This window comes from Malaya genurostris, chromosome 1 (assembly GCF_030247185.1).
Source record: "Malaya genurostris strain Urasoe2022 chromosome 1, Malgen_1.1, whole genome shotgun sequence".
NCBI lineage: Eukaryota > Metazoa > Arthropoda > Insecta > Diptera > Culicidae > Malaya > Malaya genurostris.
The window spans coordinates 115,272,136-115,292,470 of record NC_080570.1 but is presented as its reverse complement, the minus strand read 5'-3'; the positions used below and the strand labels follow the sequence as shown (position 1 = coordinate 115,292,470).

The window sequence follows — 20,335 nt, the reverse complement described above, 5'->3', positions numbered from 1 at the left end:
TTATTCTGAATAGTGACGTATTGATTTTCCGATCGGATCCAAGCTACCCTGGATTTCGACAGCGTTTTTAGAAATATCAATAATATTCGTTCGAAGTTCTAGTGATAATATTACGGATAGCAGAATAACGGTTCTTGATATTTTCCAATAATCTTACATCCTGTTGATTAACCTTAATGCGCGCTGAATAATCGATATTTCATATGATTGATTTTATTACTTCAAAACTTTTAATGTCATTTAGTAATTTGTTCATTACGATTAGTATGATTATTATTATTATTATAATTATTATTATTATTATTTATTATTATTATTATTATTATATTATTATTATTATTATTATTATTATTATTATTATTATTTATTATTATTATTATTATTATATTATTATTATTATTATTATTATTATTATTATTTTATTATCAAAATTATAATTGCACAACGGAAGTACACATTTCAAAACGGACCATTGCAATTGTCTCTTAATGAAATCTTCGTACTTGAAAGTTTTCATTGAAATTACTTCAGAAATTTGTTGTACCCAGCCTATATTAGTATATTAAAAATGAATTGTTTTACGCTTAGAATATATAGTTTTGCATTCCATTACCAGCTGCCGAGAATGAAATGTATGAATGGTTTTTTATTTCTTCATAGATATGATGTGTGTTTATGAAAGGGCTGATCGCGAGTTCAAAAAGCGGTTTACTGATAATGAGTTTGGTGTAGTGTGTAGCGTTTGCGATCGATTATGGTTTCAAAATGATTTGAAAACGATTAACAGAGAAGAGGAAAATTTGCTTATTACATTAGCTTCTTTTGAATCCACAAATAACTTTAGAGCATGTCAAACATGCCGAAGCAGTTTGAGACGTGGGGTTGTACCTAAGCTAGCAAAAACGAATGGTTTTGTATATCCCAATCGTCCGCTAGGTCTACCTCCACTTGATCCCATAAGTGAGAGACTCATCTCACCAAGAATACCTTTTATGCAGATTCGCCGTTTGCGTCATGCTGCAGGTAGTCATTCAATTATGGGACAAATTATTAATGTACCAGTAGATGTTTCTGAGATGGTTCGCGTGCTTCCTAGAAACATTGATGATGATTATTCATTCAATGTTAGCATTAAGAAGCATTCGATTCACAAATCATCCTATTTGAATGGATTCGTTAAAAAAGCTACTGTGAAAAAGTGGCTTATGTACCTTGTTGATACTCCATTATACCGTCGTTATAATATAGTCATCAATCAAGATCAACTAAACCAGTTTGACCACTCATCGTCAACATTACTTGATCCTGACAACGAGCCGGAATGTATTGATTCTGAGAGTGATTTTGAGCTTTTAATTGGACAACAACAAACGCTCCTTTGGAATGAAGACCAGTGTTTGGAAATTGCGCCCGCTCAGAATAGAATTCCTCTGTCAATAATATATGACGAATTTGCGGAAGAACTCTCATTTCCAGATATTTATTTCGGGCATCCACGCACTTATAGAACTGATGTTCATGTTACACCATTTATGATGGCTACAAGTGAGCTCAGGCGCCAGGATAGGCGAGGTGCCAAACCGAAACACCTGTTGTATATGGCAGCAAAAATAATGCGACTTCGTGTTTCAGAAGGTTTGCACAGCACTTTTAAGTGTATGGGAACTGCGAATATAACTCGCGAAATGTTAAAGAACCGAGAGTTCTTGGAGACTTGCATTGAGCGTAATTTATCGTTTCTCAAATCTATCCCAAATTCAGTTCAATATTGGCAACAACGTAAGCATGATGTTTTCGCTATGATTAGACAACTTGGAAGACCAACAATATTCATGACTTTGAGTGCCAATGAAACTCGATGGCCCGAATTGTTAAAAATTTTACATAGACTTTCTGATGAACATATCGCTAATTTAGCAAACCCAGTAGATCAACTGACTGCTTTGCAGCGAGCTACACTCGTTAGTGAGGATCCAGTCACTTGTTGCATTTATTTCAATAAACTCGTGGATACCTTGCTCAACATATTATCTTCGTCAAGATTTAGTCCCTTTGGTGAATATTATGTGGTCGATTATTTCAAAAGAATAGAGTTTCAGCATCGTGGCAGTCCACATGCACACATTTTGCTGTGGTTAAACAATGATCCTAAAGAAACAATTTCAGAGGACATGCCCGCTACAATTGAACTTATTAATAGACTTTGTTCCATCAATTCTAACAGTAATCAGGTACATAAGCATACATTTACCTGTTACAAACGGAACGAAAAGCGATGTCGGTTTAATATCCCATATTGGCCCATGGATCAAACAAGAATTATTTTGCCAATGCCATCGAATGACTCCCGTCGTAATCGGTTGATGAAAAAAGGTGAAGAAATGCGCGAAAATTTGAATATAAAAATTTATGCGACATTAGATGAATACCTTTGCGATTGTAATTGTTCATACGATGACTACTTGGATGTAATTCGTGCCTCCACACCAAGACCTATAATTCTTTTGAAACGTTCCATGGAAGAACTTTGGACCAACCCGTATAATAAATGGGTTGCAAACAAATTACTGTCAAACATGGATCTTCAATTTATTCTAGATGAATATTCATGTGCTGCGTATGTTGTTGAATATGTTAATAAAACGAACAGAGGTATTAGTAACTTACATCTCGAATTAGTTAAGTTACAAGAAGAATACCCTGATCAAGATTATGCTTCATTACTGAAAAAAGTTAGTATTAAAATGCTAAATTCAGTAGAAATGTGTGCCCAAGAAGCTGCTTGGTACTTACTACGTCAACCAATGTCAGAAGCCAGCCGGAAAGTACAATTTATACCCACCATGTGGCCACATGAACGTATAAAGTCTAGAAAGCATACTAAACAAATGGACGAGGAAGGAATTGATGATGATTCTACCGATGTTTGGACGCTGAACATAGTACAAAAATATGAAAAGCGTGCAGATCTCGATGACATTTGTTTAGCTGACTTCGTAGCGTGTTACACGAAGGATAACAGTAACACGAATTCGTATAAGAAGCGAAATGCACCTCGCATAGTGCGATGGTTGAAATATAAAATGTCTGAATTAAACGATTACAAGCGTGAAATGGTTCTTCTGTTTCTACCATTTCGAAATGAAGCTTGTGATATTCTTGATCGTAACAAGTTCATAGATTTGTATGATCAAAATAAAACTATCATATTCGACAAGTTAAAAGAATATGATTGTGATATTAAGTTGGAACAGATCGTCGAAGAATATCTTCGTGTTGCAGAAGAAAATGAAAGTGATGATCAACAAAAATCCAACGATAAACACAATGAGTACGTACGGGCCATAACTATGGAGCCCAACGATGATGATATAGAACAGTTGCCTACTGGTGCTCTGTCAGCTGTCATCAAAAAACGTACCAATGTCATGAGCAAACAGGATTATTGTGCTATGGTCAGGGCCACAAATGTAGATCAAAGAAAATTGATTTTACATTTGATTGATATTTTGCATGCGTTCGACGGTATGAACACGCCTTTGCAGATATTCTTCACTGGCCCCGCAGGATGTGGTAAAACGTTTACTCTGAAAATATTGATGGAGACTTATAATCGTTTTAGTCAAGCACACAATTTACTTAAAAACGCATATGTCGCCTGTGCATCAACAGGGAAAGCAGCGGTAGCTATTGGAGGCACTACAGTTCATTCTGCTTTTCGAATTTCAATGGCACGTAGAAGTAGTTCAAAACTTGGGTTCGAAGCACTTCAACTGTATCGCAATGCTTTTGCAGGCGTTAAAGCGATTATTATCGACGAAGTAAGCATGATTGGCGCAGATATGCTTAATATTATTCACACTCGGTTGCAAGACATCACTGGGAACTATGATGATCCTTTTGGCGGAATTCATATAATATTCTGTGGTGATCTTCGCCAACTGCCACCTGTGAACGCACGGCCAGTTTTCAAGCCATGTAAAAACTCTATTCTTGGACCTGTACTCTGGCAATCACTTAATTTCTTCCCATTAGTTCAAGTTATGCGACAAGCTGACATTGAATTTTCTTCCATACTTACTAAAATAGGTAATGGTATGCCACTTACTGATTCTGAAAATGAGCGTATTGAAAGCCGCTTTCGAACAGCTGAGTGGTGTAAACAAAATGTTCCGAATGCTATACGTCTCTTCCATCGCAATATGGATGTTGAAAGATATAATACGGAAGCATTGCGTGAACGAGAGGGCTATGATTTTATTGTCAACGATGTTTTCACAGGTTATCGAAATGCGGAACAACTAGCTAGTGCTAGATTAAAGATGCATAAGATGAGCGTAGTGGAAACAGGCGGTCTACCTTATCTATTACGGTTGACGCTTGGAATGCCCTATATGATCTCAACTAACATTGATGTCGAAGATGGGCTAGTTAACGGGGCCATAGGAGAGCTTAAATTTATCGAACATGATGATGATAATCCCGAAGAGCGCATTATTCGATTATGGCTAAAATTTGAGAGTAATATTATCGGTGCCAGCTTAAAGGTCAAATCTAGACCTTTAGTGTATTCTAACCCAGGTCAACTGCAATTTGATTGGGTACCTATATTAAAACGATCAGCCAATATTAAGCTTGGTAGCATCAACTGTAAAAGAATTCAATTTCCGATAGTTAGTGCATGTGCACTCACGGTCCATAAATCGCAGGGAGGTACATTTTCTGAAATTGTACTTGACTACGATAAATCTTTGGAACAACAACTAGTATATGTTGGATTGTCACGGGTGACAACAATGGATGGGCTTTACTTAACTAACCAAAAGAACTTCTTCAAATTTTGGCACTCAAAGGGTAGTGATTCGCCCAGAATGACGGAACTGAGAACAGAGTTAAACCGACTATCCAGTCATAAACTATCCACAATCAGTGACGCACTGTTGGATTTTATCGCTATGACAAATCAAGGTTTAAGCTTAATCAGTTTCAATGTTCAAAGCTTAAATGCTCATGCTTCAGATATTTTCACTGACAATATACTAACCAAAGTTGATATTTTAGCATTTAGTGAAACTTGGTTGGACAATTGTTCTGCAGTGAGTATAACAGGCTATAATTGCATCGCCGAATATAAACGTTCTAATTGTAGAGCTGGTGGTGTTGCAATTTACCTAAAGGACACTGCGTCTTTGATTGCTACTGTTCATAAACTCGAACAACTTAGTGAGCAATATGATGAAAATTTGTTGTTGGCTGACAATTTCGGCGACATATGTGCAATCGATATTATGCTAAATGGTATAAAAACACTGTTAGCTGTTCTATATATTTCGCCAGATACAACTTACAAAGAGAAGCAATTTTTCATCACGCGTAATTTATTTTTATATTCTCGTAAAATTACACCGATGATCGTTGTGGGGGATTTCAATATAGATGCCTCAAAACAAGATAATATTAAATTCATTGATTTCATGAGCAAGTATATGAAGCTGGATATGGAATCTGATCCTTCACAAGCTACTACGATTGGAGGCACATGTATCGATCTTGTTTTTGCTAGGAACATCAATGTAGAAAGCCGTAGATATATTTCATACTTTTCATATCACAGGCCTATTGTATCATTGATCAATCCAGCAACTTGAAGTTTCCTTTACTGAAAGATTGTAATCGATTGTGAACGCTATACCTACACAAACCATATCAGTATCGCACCCACGGACAACAGCCTGGTCAGCCTGGAAACAGATGAAGGAAGTCAGCGGTATCCATCGAAAGTCAACGGTATCCATCGGAATTCGAACTCAACTCGTCACTCTCCATCACGAACGCTTTCATAAAAGGTTCTTTTCAGAGCCACCATTATTTTATTATAAAGAACTATACTGCTTATTTCATAATATTTAATTGCGTTTCAGAATGATTAATGTAACTAATCTGTAATCTAGTCTAGGCGCATCGTTTAAAATTCTAGTAATGAAAGAGGGGGAAGTTGCACAATTCAAACAATCGATCAACTACCAATTCGAATTCGGAAGTATAAATAAAGCGTGTCATATTCGTATTCACGACATCCAGTTATGTCTCTGACATTACACACCCGTACTTTTTTTCTAGTCGGTCGTCACCATTCATGAGATGATGCCGACCGATGACACAGATACATGCGCTATATTGGATCGGTGTGTCGTCACGGATACGAACGAAAATTATTCTCTTATTTCTCGTGCGACACTTTCTCTAAGATTATATGATCAAGTTTGGATGTTTTAATGGCTGCATTTTCCGGTAAATCGATGGGAAAGATTTTCGCCATTGAACTCACATCGATCATTCTAAAATTCCGATTCGTCTGGTATGACCGATTTTGTCTTCTGTTTTCCAAACACTGAAAAAGCGGACATCATTTTCGCATCAGGTAGATACACCGATTCAGGGTAAAATTCCGAAAACGAAAATGAACAAAGGTCGCTATACTTGATTTGCGCATTATACTTTCCAGGCGTATCACAACTTTAGCAATCTTTAATTCAAAGCAATCTTAAATATTTCTTTATCACAGTGAGGTGGTCGTCCTGAAAAGGACGGGTTCTGTAAGGGGGGTAACACCAATATGTTCCGGAAATCGCAATTTAGGCCTTTTTCTCGGTTTTCTTCGGGAGCAGCACTGCCTGGATGTTTGGCAGTACACCGCCCTGTGCGATGGTAACTCCGGAGAGCAGTTTGTTCAACTCCTCGTCGTTACGGATGGCCAGCTGCAGATGGCGAGGGATGATTCTCGTTTTCTTGTTGTCACGGGCAGCGTTACCGGCCAATTCCAGCACTTCGGCGGCCAGGTATTCCATCACTGCCGCCAGATAGACCGGTGCACCGGCACCGACACGTTCGGCGTAGTTTCCCTTCCGGAGCAGACGGTGGATTCTGCCTACTGGGAACTGCAGACCAGCACGGTTTGAGCGGGACTTTGCCTTTCCCTTAACTTTTCCTCCTTTACCACGGCCAGACATTTTGTGTGTGCGTGTTTCTGCGTAAAAAATCCACGAGATGCTGTTAACGACTAGACAGCCAATTCAGTAATACTGGCTGCCGCCGTACTAACCCTCTGTTTTATATCGTCTCACTGTTTCCCGTTCTGCGAACAGGAAAAGGAATTCTAACAAAGGGGCAGTCCATGCGCCGCTCTCAATAGCAGGTATAAAACGAGCTGTCATATGGCAAATAGCGTCATTTAAGTTAAAGCAGTTACTCTGAACGTACGAGAACCGTCAAGCACGATGGCACCGAAAACCAGTGGAAAGGCAGCCAAAAAATCCGGCAAGGCCCAGAAAAACATCGCCAAGGGAGATAAGAAAAAGAAGAAGATCCGCAGGAAGGAAAGCTACGCTATCTACATCTACAAAGTGTTGAAACAGGTCCACCCTGATACCGGAGTATCCTCGAAGGCGATGAGCATCATGAACAGTTTCGTCAATGACATCTTCGAACGCATTGCATCCGAGGCATCGCGTTTGGCTCATTACAACAAACGTTCGACGATTACCTCTCGCGAAATCCAGACTGCCGTTCGTCTGCTTTTGCCAGGAGAGTTGGCCAAGCACGCCGTTTCGGAAGGAACCAAAGCCGTCACCAAGTACACTAGCTCCAAGTAAACTGAGTGAGAACAACCAAACCCCCCCGATCGTGTGTGTGCATACGAATCGCCAAGCATAATCGGCCCTTTTAAGGGCCACAAACAAATCTACACAAAGTGTTAAGTTCGCATATTTCCCTCATTCAATCACCAAACACATTTTGTTCGTTGATGATTTTACTTTCATCAGCCAACAAACACCTAACGAGAAAAACAGAACAAATTATGAACAACACAGGTACAATTGTTCTCGCGTTTCGGAGTATTCATCCATGCCATATGGACAATATATTGTTCGGAGCAAAAATATGTTGGTTTCGAAATAAAGAAAAGTATCGATTACTTTTCGGACCAATCGACAGACTTGGTCGACCAACCAAATAATAAATTGCTACACATACACATGCATGCTACTGTAAACCAACCAATGACATATCAACAGCAATCGTTTTTCTATCCTAGGCGGCTTTGAGCAAATGCTGCATGTTGTATAGTCGAAATTCGAAGCCAACAGCATTGACAGTTGACCAGAACAGTTGAATGGGAATGAATGATTTCGAAAAGATAGTTCATGTTAAACAACATAACTAATTTCTTTTCTCAAATGTTACGTTTTTCAGCGGCGCGTTAAGTAGTACTCAAGTGTCAACAGCAGTTTGAAACTCACAACCGACCAGAAATAATAATGTCGTGTTTGCTTGATGCGAAACCGAAAACCAGTTTCCACCCTAACGACTGCTGGTTAAATTGTTTGTTTGAAAACCTAGTTGTTGGACTGAAAAATCTAGTCAGTTTCGAACCCGGTTGAATTCACACTACTCACTACTCTATTGCACACTTCTTACTATTCTCATATCATCACCACCACCACCATCATCATCATCATCATCATGATTATAGATTATAATGAATACCAGCAAATGCTAACTAATTCTTTGCGAAACATATTGGTGGCCCTGAAAAGGGCCTTTTATCCTTCCGTATTATGTTATGTGTGTTCTCGTTACGACGTTTAACCTCCGAAACCATACAGAGTGCGACCCTGTCGCTTCAGAGCATACACGACATCCATGGCGGTGACGGTCTTGCGCTTGGCGTGTTCAGTGTAGGTTACTGCATCTCGGATCACATTTTCCAGGAACACCTTCAGCACTCCACGAGTTTCCTCATAGATCAGACCGGAGATACGCTTGACACCACCACGACGAGCCAGACGACGGATAGCGGGCTTGGTAATTCCCTGGATGTTATCACGAAGCACTTTACGATGACGCTTGGCGCCTCCTTTTCCGAGTCCCTTTCCTCCTTTGCCGCGACCAGTCATTTTTCTCTGCTAGCTGCTTGTTCTTGCAAGTAAGACAGTACAAGTGAAACTAATGCCACTTCGCTTTTTTTGTTTTGTTTAAATTGAACTTTATTTCTTTCATTTAACCCTGGTTACATATTTTTCTCTTAAGTGATACAGTATGACACTTTTCATCTTTGGTAAATTTTTCCTGTCTTGCTCATGTTACAATGTTTCCAATGGTCATTGGATTTGTTACGGATTACCGATTAGTCGGAATTGTTTCGTTTTTGATTTCTTAACCTAACTATATCTACTACTAAACCTACTATTTACACCTAAATCTACTATGTACACAATTTTATGGAGCGTATAGCTCTTTGATCAATCTATGATCGGATACAGTGCATTTTTCTCTGAATTTTGTTATTATTTTATCAAAGTGAACCTGTAGCAAGTCGCAATTTGCCATCTGGTGGACTTCTGAAGTCCTGGTATCATAAGGAACATCCAAGATCATTCGGAGAGTTCTGTTCTGAAGACATTGCAGTTTTTTCTTATGAGTGACTGCACAGGAGTTCCACACCGGAACAGCATAGTCAATGACTGGACTGATTATTTGTTTATAGACCGCTAATTTATTCTTCTTAGTTAGTTTTGACCGCCGTTTTATCAACGGGTAAAGACGCTTCACTAGTAGAGAGCATTTGGTTTTTGTTTTTTCAACGTGTTGGCGAAAAAGAAGTTTAGAATCCAGATTGAGACCAAGATAAACGGCTTCGAGTGACCAATCGATAAGGTGGCCATCGAGTTCGATCTTGCAGTCTTCTGGAGGGTCTAGTCGATAGGTTTGACGATGTTTAAAGATTATTGCTTGGGTTTTTGGCAAGTTTAGTTTAATTTTCCATTTATTCATGTATTCAACATAGATGTTCAAGCAACGCTGTAGTTTACTTTTAATTTCACGCGGTTGTCTGCCTCCCACCAGAATGGCTGTATCGTCAGCGAATAAGGAGAGAAAGCAACCTGCGGGCAACTGGGGAATGTCCGAAGTAAATATATTGTACAGTATTGGTCCCAACAAGCTGCCTTGTGGAACACCGGCTGGGATTTGGAAAGTTTCTGAAACAGCACCTTGCAACGATACTTGAAAGGATCTTTGATGCAGATAGCTGCGAATGATTTTTGATAAGTAGATTGGTACATTCAGCTCACACAGTTTGTACAATAGTCCGTCGTGCCAGACATTATCAAAAGCTTTTTCCACATCGAGAAGTGCCATTCCGGTGGATTTCGATACTGTTTTGTGCTTTTTGACAATATTCACCACCCTCAACAGTTGATGGGTAGTAGCGTGGCCTTTACGGAAACCGAACTGTTCCGGAAGAATTATATTATTTTCATCAATAAAGGCTAGTAAGCGGTCCAGTACCAGCCTTTCAAAAATTTTACTGAGCGAAGCGAGCAAGCTTATGGGACGATAGCTTGTCGGGGAAGTTGGATCTTTGCCAGGTTTCAGGATGGGTATGATTTTAGCACGTTTCCAGATGTTTGGGAAGTAATTTAGCTCTAAACATTTGTTAAATAAGACACAGATTGCAGATATTACCCTAGGACTCAGCTTTTTTAGGATTAGATTAAATATACCGTCAAATCCTGGTGCTTTCATATTTTTCGTCGTTTTTATGGCCGACTGTACTTGCTCGACTGTGATTTTCTTATTGTCTGGAACTATACACGGAGTATTATCCAGCGCGAGGATTCTATCAGAAACTTGAACTTCTAGAGGGCTGTGGATTGTGCTACCTAAGTTGTGGGATTTTATGAAGTGTTCGCCAATTGCATTGGCTTTTTCTATAGGGGCAATTAAAATGTTGTTGGCTATTTTTAAAGGTGGTACTGGTTTAGGTTTGGTTTTAAGAATCTTGGCGACTTTCCAGAAGGGTTGTGAGTGGTCTTTTAAAGTTTGAATGTTTTTGGAAAAGCTATCATTTTTCAAAAATTCTACCCTAGTTCGGATCATGCTGTTTAAAACGTTAACGCTTTCTTTTTTTCTAAGGTCACTTGTTCTCTGAAACTGCCTTCTGCGAATGTTCCTCAACCTAATCAGCATTTTCGTGTAGTTGTCTAAATGAATGAACTTACCCCTAACAGGTACTTTTCTTACGCAGGTTCTGTCCGCTTCATCAATGGCTGAGCCGATGATATCCAGCGCCCGGTCGATGTCTGCTGGGGATTGCAGCTGGAGGTTTTCGCCGACCCGAGAATCGACTATCCGTTGAAATTGAATCCAGTTTACGTTGTGATAGTTCTTCCGTTGATGTTTTGGTGCTGTTGAGATCTGCTCACTAAGTTCGCATACCACCGGGTAGTGGTCGGAACTCAGTTCTTGGTACGTTATCGGCTTACCAATGTTGATGTTCGTCAGGAAGATGTCGAGCGTTGAGGTGATACCAGCGGGAGAGAGATAGGTCGGTTCATCCGGATGATGTACAGTGTAGTAGCCTAGCTGCATGTCGTCGTACAGGATCGATCCGTTCTTATTTTGGTGATTATTTCTCCAAAGATCGTGTCTGGCGTTGAGGTCACCTCCGATTATAAACTGGGAGCGATTTCGTGTCAGTTTGGCCAAGTCGTTCTTGAACCGCCGCGTTGAACCGTTGCTGTCCCTGGCTTGTAACGGGCAGTAAACAGCAAACACTTTGATGCTTCTCGAAGTTGTTGCTAATTCAACCCCCAGTGCTTCGATGACGGATGTGGTAGGATGAGGAAGTGTTGAAAATTTAACGCCTTTTCGAATGATGATAGCTACTCCGCCACCTTGTGATGCAGTGCGGTCCAGTCTTATGGTTGAATAGTCCGGAATTGAGAATGTTACCGATGGGGAGAGATGTGTTTCGGTAACAAGTGCGATGTCAATTTCACGATTGCGCATGAAATCCACTAACTCTATTTTTTTCGTTCTAAGAGAACGAGCGTTCCAGTTGAGGATTTTTAACGGTTTAGCAGCCATATCTGATGACGAGAAGACCCAAAGCGTAGATCTGGTCACGACGTGTTCGGCATTGCTGGAGATTGCCGCACATCTCGGTGAAGATGCTCATCAGTTGTTCTGGCGAAAAAAGCTGTTCTGTAGGATTCATCGGGTGTCCATTGTTCCAGACTGAACCGCCTGGAGGGTTTCCGTTCATTACAGAGGGTCCATTAGGAGGGGTCCTAGTACCAGCGCCAGGTAGAGGAGGAAAGTCCGCCTTCGATAATGGAGGGGTTTGTTGTTTCTTATTTACTTGTTGGGGTTTCGAAGAAGCTTGTTTTCGAATATATTTGTATTCCTCCCGCTTCGGACAGGAGCGCTCTGATCCCCGATGATTACCACCGCAATTGGCACAGCGGTAATTGATTGCACCTTCAAGCAAACAGTCACTAGTTGCATGTGACTGCGCACAGTTTCCGCATCGTGGGTTTACATTGCAGTTTCTGGTGCCATGTCCAAAATTTAAGCACCGCTGGCACTGTGTGACGTCTCGATTTGTGCCCCGATACGGTTCCCATCGAACGACCACTGAGCAAATGGTTCTTATAGCCTGCAGTGCATTGAGCGAGACAGTGCCCTTTGCAAAGTGGACCAGGTAAAGAGAGTCCCGGAACGATTGGCTTTTATCTCGGCGAGACATTTGGAATATCCCCACTGGAGATAGCTTGTAGTGTGAACGGAGCTCGTCATCAATTTCCTGCACACTCATCTGTGGAAGTCCTCTTACTACAGCCTTGAACGGTTTATCACCAGAGATGTCGTGGGTGAAAAACTCAGTTTTCGACTTTTTCAGATATGTTGTAACTTTGAAATATTCATTCTTAGATTGCACTATCACTTTTATGCCGATCTGGCAGATTTTATACTGCGCACAGATTCCGAGAGCTTTGAGTGTTTTCATTAATTTATCCAGGGGAATTGCCTTCACCATGATGGGGGGAAGCTTGATTTTGACTGGTAGCGGTTGATTATTTGGTGGAAAATCTGGATTCAAATCACCAAACCCATCTAGTTCACTGTTATTTGTCACGGTTTTAGCAACACTAGCTATGCTCGCGTGACGTGAAGAACGATTAGAAACGATGCCTGCATCTGATCGCAGACGTTTGCCATCTGGTTCCTTGGGACTAACCAGCACACCGGTACTGGTTTTCTGTTTCGGGCTAGATTTCGAACCGGCGCCCGAACGCCGCCTTCGTTTCGTCATAAGCGAAGAACGAGAGAAAAAACACGAGAGAAAAACGCGCACGCAAGAGAAAACACGTCTGGACTTGTTCACACTTGAATACCCAATCCAATGCCACTTCGCAGACCGGTGCTTTTTTTTTATACCTACCGAGAGGGTCCGTTTCGTGCTTTGCTTTGTGCTGATTGGCTGCTTCAGAGCGGTCGGGCAGGTATAAAACAGCCAGCCAGGTCCGTTTTGAGCTCATTCTGTGTTTTGTTTTCAACGCGTACAGTACGGTGTAGAGAGAAAGGATAAGCAAAAGAAAGAAATAATGGCTCGTACCAAGCAGACCGCTCGTAAATCGACCGGAGGAAAGGCTCCTCGTAAGCAACTGGCGACAAAGGCTGCTCGCAAAAGTGCTCCTGCTACTGGCGGAGTGAAGAAACCCCATCGTTATCGGCCAGGAACAGTAGCCCTTCGGGAGATCCGTCGTTACCAGAAATCGACTGAGCTGTTGATTCGCAAGCTGCCGTTCCAGCGTTTAGTGCGTGAAATTGCCCAAGATTTCAAGACCGACCTTCGCTTCCAGAGTTCCGCCGTCATGGCACTGCAGGAGGCCAGCGAAGCCTATCTAGTCGGTTTGTTCGAGGACACCAATCTATGCGCGATCCACGCCAAGCGTGTTACCATCATGCCAAAGGACATCCAGCTGGCTCGTCGGATCCGTGGCGAACGTGCTTAAACAGGCTATCGGCTTTCGTTTGATCTCACAACATATACCCCAAAGGCCCTTTTCAGGGCCACCCAATCAATTACCAACGAGTTTACGAATTCGAATATTTTCCCTTAAACAATCACATACTCAGACACACACACACACAAGTTGCGCGCGCACAGAAAATGACATCCGATCCGTTGCACAATTCATGCCCCATATGGAAAGTCAGTAATCTATAGGTGTTTGAAATGTTTTCCTTATTTTTTGGTCTTTCATTTTTGTTTCTGCTAAAGTAGCAGTTGAGAGGAGAATAGACGACCTGCTGACAGACAAGCAGCACAGACAATACACATTGCTTCCCTGTTACATAGTTCAGCAAAATTTGTAACCCAGCTTGCAACACATCGTGCACTCGCCGTGTCATGCCATGTGACTGACTGCCTGACAATTCTGACGGGATTCGGCCACCAGTTACTAGTATTACTCTGCTACTGCTACTCTCAATACACTATACTATACAATATTGGTTCAAAATCATGAAAATACCAATTTGTTTCGTTCCAAGACTACCCCGACAGACGCTTGCTTGCCGTTGACATAGTCAACGTCCCATCCCCAGACGACTGGTGGGGATGTTTCTGGCGAAAGAAATACACAGCAATTGCCAATCTTTGAATAGTAGGCTAATGTTCGGTTGGGTTCGGTGCTTTCTTCCGGTACGTGACAATTTTCGGCCAATATCTATCAAATATAAGCAACACTCAAATTCGGTATCAAATCAAATCACTGCTCGAGTTCTTTGTTGCCAATCGATTGAGACTGAGAGACTGACTATGTCTGGCACGCACGCTAGACAGATGGAGGTGTCGAAGGATTATTATTATTATTTAATGGTAATACTTGCACCGTATATTTTGTCGTGAATACGACTTACTTTACTATGGGGTGCCTTTTCAAAATTAGCCATATGGAAGAATGGGCAGAACTTAATCGTGAATATCTCGACTTGTATTAAAGGCAGCAACATAATTCTTTCACCATTTCATCAAAAATATGATCAGGAATTTAGGATAATATTTTGAACAGTGTGAGATAACCACAAACAACTCAAATATTAAGTTTTCTCAAACTTTGAAAACAACGCGGAAAACTTTTTATTTTTGCTTGGCTTTTTCGCGCAAGGACGACGATTTTGAGGTAGTCAGGCACATATCTTCAACTGACTGCGTATAAAAGAGGAAACGTGGTCGAAATTCGGTCATTTCTTCTTGTGCGTTGGATGCAAGCAGACGTCGTGGGACCAGCAGCTTCGGAGAGCAGACCTTTTGCGTGGTGCCAAACCTCAAACGCTCAGGTCGTGCTCTCATTTGGACTTCAGCCGTCAGGTGGAGCAGTCGGCAATGAAAGCAGACCTTTTGCGTGGTATAAAGCCTCAAACGCTTAGGTCGTGCTTTCATTTGGACTTCAATCGTCGGGAGCAGCGGTCATCGATAATGAGAGCAGGCCTTTTGCGTGGTGCCAAACCTCAAACGCTCAGGTCATGCTCTCATTTGGACTTCAGTCGTCAGGTGGAGCAGTCGTCAATGAAAGCAGACCTTTTGCGTGGTATAAAACCTCAAACGCTTAGGTCGTGCTTTCATTTGGACTTCAATCGTCGGGAGCAGCGGTCATCGATAATGAGAGCAGGCCTTTTGCGTGGTGCCAAACCTCAAACGCTCAGGTCGTGCTCTCATTTGGACTTCAGCCGTCAGGTGAAGCAGTCGGCAATGAAAGCAGACCTTTTGCGTGGTATAAAACCTCAAACGCTTAGGTCGTGCTTTCATTTGGACTTCAATCGTCGGGAGCAGCGGTCATCGATAATGAGAGCAGGCCTTTTGCGTGGTGCCAAACTTCAAACGCTCAGGTCATGCTCTCATTCGGACTTCAGTCGTCAGGTGGAGCAGTCGTCAATGAAAGCAGACCTTTTGCGTGGTATAAAACCTCAAACGCTTAGGTCGTGCTTTCATTTGGACTTCAATCGTCGGGAGCAGCGGTCATCGATAATGAGAGCAGGCCTTTTGCGTGGTGCCAAACCTCAAACGCTCAGGTTCGTGCTCTCATTTGGACTTCAGTCGTCAGGTGGAGCAGTCGGCAATGAAAGCAGATCTTTTGCGTGGTATAAAGCCTCAAACGCTTAGGTCGTGCTTTCATTTGGACTTCAATTGTCGAGAGAAACAGTCATCGATAATGAGAGCAGACCTTTTGCGTGGTGCCAAACCTCAAACGCTCAGGTCGTGCTCCCATTTGGACTTCATCCGTCAGGTGGAGCAGTCGGCAATGAAAGCAGACCTTTTGCGTGGTATAAAACCTCAAACGCTTAGGTCGTGCTTTCATTTGGACTTCAATCGTCGGGAGCAGCGGTCATCGATAATGAGAGCAGGCCTTTTGCGTGGTGCCAAACCTCAAACGCTCAGGTCGTGCTCTCATTTGGACTTCAGCCGTCAGGTGGAGCAGTCGGCAATGAAAGCAGACCTTTTGCGGTATAAAGCCTCAAACGCTTAGGTCGTGCTTTCATTTGGACTTCAATCGTCGGGAGCAGCGGTCATCGATAATGAGAGCAGGCCTTTTGCGTGGTGCCAAACCTCAAACGCTCAGGTCATGCTCTCATTCGGACTTCAGTCGTCAGGTGGAGCAGTCGGCAATGAAAGCAGACCTTTTGCGTGGTATAAAGCCTCAAACGCTTAGGTCGTGCTTTCATTTGGACTTCAATCGTTGGGAGCAGCGGTCATCGATAATGAGAGCAGACCTTTTGCGAGGTGCCAAACCTCAAACGCTTAGGTCAAGCACTCATTAGGACTTCAGCCGTCAGGTGGAGCAGTCGGCAATGAAAGCAGACCTTTTCTGAATTTAATTCTTGAACTCAGATCCAGTTCCTAATTTCAGAATTCTTCAAATCGGTTCTTTTTAGAACCATAATAATACTCCCAAAGAATTATGCGAAATTTTACTTTTCTGTACTCTATACAACCCATTTTTAAATTGGTTGCAGTTTGTAGAACTTCCTTCTGATTTGCTATATAAAATGCATAGCACCGACTCAGAAGCCATTCATTTCGAATTTGGCTGTCGTTGTCAACGTATCGATTATGGCGCGATCGAGGCATCTCCAGGCGAAATACAAAGCTTGCTACCGCAAGCGGAAGAAGCAGGAGGCTTCAACAGAACTCGCAGAAGGAGAGCCGAGTCGGCTGTTGAGACGCGTTGAGCAGACAGTAGCAGAGCCGAGTGATGGAGGTGGTTCGTTGAGTTCGCAACCGAGTGGAGTACAAGATGAGCACTCGAATGGAATCCGATCAGGTATGTTATTATCACTTATTCTGAATAGTGACGTATTGATTTTCCGATCGGATCCAAGCTACCCTGGATTTCGACAGCGTTTTTAGAAATATCAATAATATTCGTTCGAAGTTCTAGTGATAATATTACGGATAGCAGAATAACGGTTCTTGATATTTTCCAATAATCTTACATCCTGTTGATTAACCTTAATGCGCGCTGAATAATCGATATTTCATATGATTGATTTTATTACTTCAAAACTTTTAATGTCATTTAGTAATTTGTTCATTACGATTAGTATGATTATTATTATTATTATAATTATTATTATTATTATTTATTATTATTATTATTATTATATTATTATTATTATTATTATTATTATTATTATTATTATTTATTATTATTATTATTATTATATTATTATTATTATTATTATTATTATTATTATTTTATTATCAAAATTATAATTGCACAACGGAAGTACACATTTCAAAACGGACCATTGCAATTGTCTCTTAATGAAATCTTCGTACTTGAAAGTTTTCATTGAAATTACTTCAGAAATTTGTTGTACCCAGCCTATATTAGTATATTAAAAATGAATTGTTTTACGCTTAGAATATATAGTTTTGCATTCCATTACCAGCTGCCGAGAATGAAATGTATGAATGGTTTTTTATTTCTTCATAGATATGATGTGTGTTTATGAAAGGGCTGATCGCGAGTTCAAAAAGCGGTTTACTGATAATGAGTTTGGTGTAGTGTGTAGCGTTTGCGATCGATTATGGTTTCAAAATGATTTGAAAACGATTAACAGAGAAGAGGAAAATTTGCTTATTACATTAGCTTCTTTTGAATCCACAAATAACTTTAGAGCATGTCAAACATGCCGAAGCAGTTTGAGACGTGGGGTTGTACCTAAGCTAGCAAAAACGAATGGTTTTGTATATCCCAATCGTCCGCTAGGTCTACCTCCACTTGATCCCATAAGTGAGAGACTCATCTCACCAAGAATACCTTTTATGCAGATTCGCCGTTTGCGTCATGCTGCAGGTAGTCATTCAATTATGGGACAAATTATTAATGTACCAGTAGATGTTTCTGAGATGGTTCGCGTGCTTCCTAGAAACATTGATGATGATTATTCATTCAATGTTAGCATTAAGAAGCATTCGATTCACAAATCATCCTATTTGAATGGATTCGTTAAAAAAGCTACTGTGAAAAAGTGGCTTATGTACCTTGTTGATACTCCATTATACCGTCGTTATAATATAGTCATCAATCAAGATCAACTAAACCAGTTTGACCACTCATCGTCAACATTACTTGATCCTGACAACGAGCCGGAATGTATTGATTCTGAGAGTGATTTTGAGCTTTTAATTGGACAACAACAAACGCTCCTTTGGAATGAAGACCAGTGTTTGGAAATTGCGCCCGCTCAGAATAGAATTCCTCTGTCAATAATATATGACGAATTTGCGGAAGAACTCTCATTTCCAGATATTTATTTCGGGCATCCACGCACTTATAGAACTGATGTTCATGTTACACCATTTATGATGGCTACAAGTGAGCTCAGGCGCCAGGATAGGCGAGGTGCCAAACCGAAACACCTGTTGTATATGGCAGCAAAAATAATGCGACTTCGTGTTTCAGAAGGTTTGCACAGCACTTTTAAGTGTATGGGAACTGCGAATATAACTCGCGAAATGTTAAAGAACCGAGAGTTCTTGGAGACTTGCATTGAGCGTAATTTATCGTTTCTCAAATCTATCCCAAATTCAGTTCAATATTGGCAACAACGTAAGCATGATGTTTTCGCTATGATTAGACAACTTGGAAGACCAACAATATTCATGACTTTGAGTGCCAATGAAACTCGATGGCCCGAATTGTTAAAAATTTTACATAGACTTTCTGATGAACATATCGCTAATTTAGCAAACCCAGTAGATCAACTGACTGCTTTGCAGCGAGCTACACTCGTTAGTGAGGATCCAGTCACTTGTTGCATTTATTTCAATAAACTCGTGGATACCTTGCTCAACATATTATCTTCGTCAAGATTTAGTCCCTTTGGTGAATATTATGTGGTCGATTATTTCAAAAGAATAGAGTTTCAGCATCGTGGCAGTCCACATGCACACATTTTGCTGTGGTTAAACAATGATCCTAAAGAAACAATTTCAGAGGACATGCCCGCTACAATTGAACTTATTAATAGACTTTGTTCCATCAATTCTAACAGTAATCAGGTACATAAGCATACATTTACCTGTTACAAACGGAACGAAAAGCGATGTCGGTTTAATATCCCATATTGGCCCATGGATCAAACAAGAATTATTTTGCCAATGCCATCGAATGACTCCCGTCGTAATCGGTTGATGAAAAAAGGTGAAGAAATGCGCGAAAATTTGAATATAAAAATTTATGCGACATTAGATGAATACCTTTGCGATTGTAATTGTTCATACGATGACTACTTGGATGTAATTCGTGCCTCCACACCAAGACCTATAATTCTTTTGAAACGTTCCATGGAAGAACTTTGGACCAACCCGTATAATAAATGGGTTGCAAACAAATTACTGTCAAACATGGATCTTCAATTTATTCTAGATGAATATTCATGTGCTGCGTATGTTGTTGAATATGTTAATAAAACGAACAGAGGTATTAGTAACTTACATCTCGAATTAGTTAAGTTACAAGAAGAATACCCTGATCAAGATTATGCTTCATTACTGAAAAAAGTTAGTATTAAAATGCTAAATTCAGTAGAAATGTGTGCCCAAGAAGCTGCTTGGTACTTACTACGTCAACCAATGTCAGAAGCCAGCCGGAAAGTACAATTTATACCCACCATGTGGCCACATGAACGTATAAAGTCTAGAAAGCATACTAAACAAATGGACGAGGAAGGAATTGATGATGATTCTACCGATGTTTGGACGCTGAACATAGTACAAAAATATGAAAAGCGTGCAGATCTCGATGACATTTGTTTAGCTGACTTCGTAGCGTGTTACACGAAGGATAACAGTAACACGAATTCGTATAAGAAGCGAAATGCACCTCGCATAGTGCGATGGTTGAAATATAAAATGTCTGAATTAAACGATTACAAGCGTGAAATGGTTCTTCTGTTTCTACCATTTCGAAATGAA

General features: G+C 40.7%; 3 protein-coding genes across 3 annotated transcripts; 1 reads left to right on the top strand and 2 right to left on the bottom strand.

The window, feature by feature from the left end:
* Window positions 1-6,635: 6,635 nt before the first annotated feature.
* LOC131425470 (histone H2A) lies at window positions 6,636-7,010 on the bottom strand. Its single transcript, XM_058587415.1, has one exon. The coding sequence runs from the start codon at window positions 7,008-7,010 to the stop codon at window positions 6,636-6,638; it is 375 nt and encodes a 124-aa protein (XP_058443398.1).
* A 267-nt stretch (window positions 7,011-7,277) lies between these two features.
* Window positions 7,278-7,652, top strand: LOC131425474 (histone H2B-like). The gene has a single exon (XM_058587418.1). It carries the CDS (start codon window positions 7,278-7,280, stop codon window positions 7,650-7,652), a length of 375 nt encoding a protein of 124 aa, XP_058443401.1.
* Window positions 7,653-8,645: 993 nt separating this feature from the next.
* On the bottom strand, window positions 8,646-8,957 carry LOC131425475 (histone H4). Its single transcript, XM_058587419.1, has one exon. It carries the CDS (start codon window positions 8,955-8,957, stop codon window positions 8,646-8,648), a length of 312 nt encoding a protein of 103 aa, XP_058443402.1.
* Window positions 8,958-20,335: the final 11,378 nt, after the last annotated feature.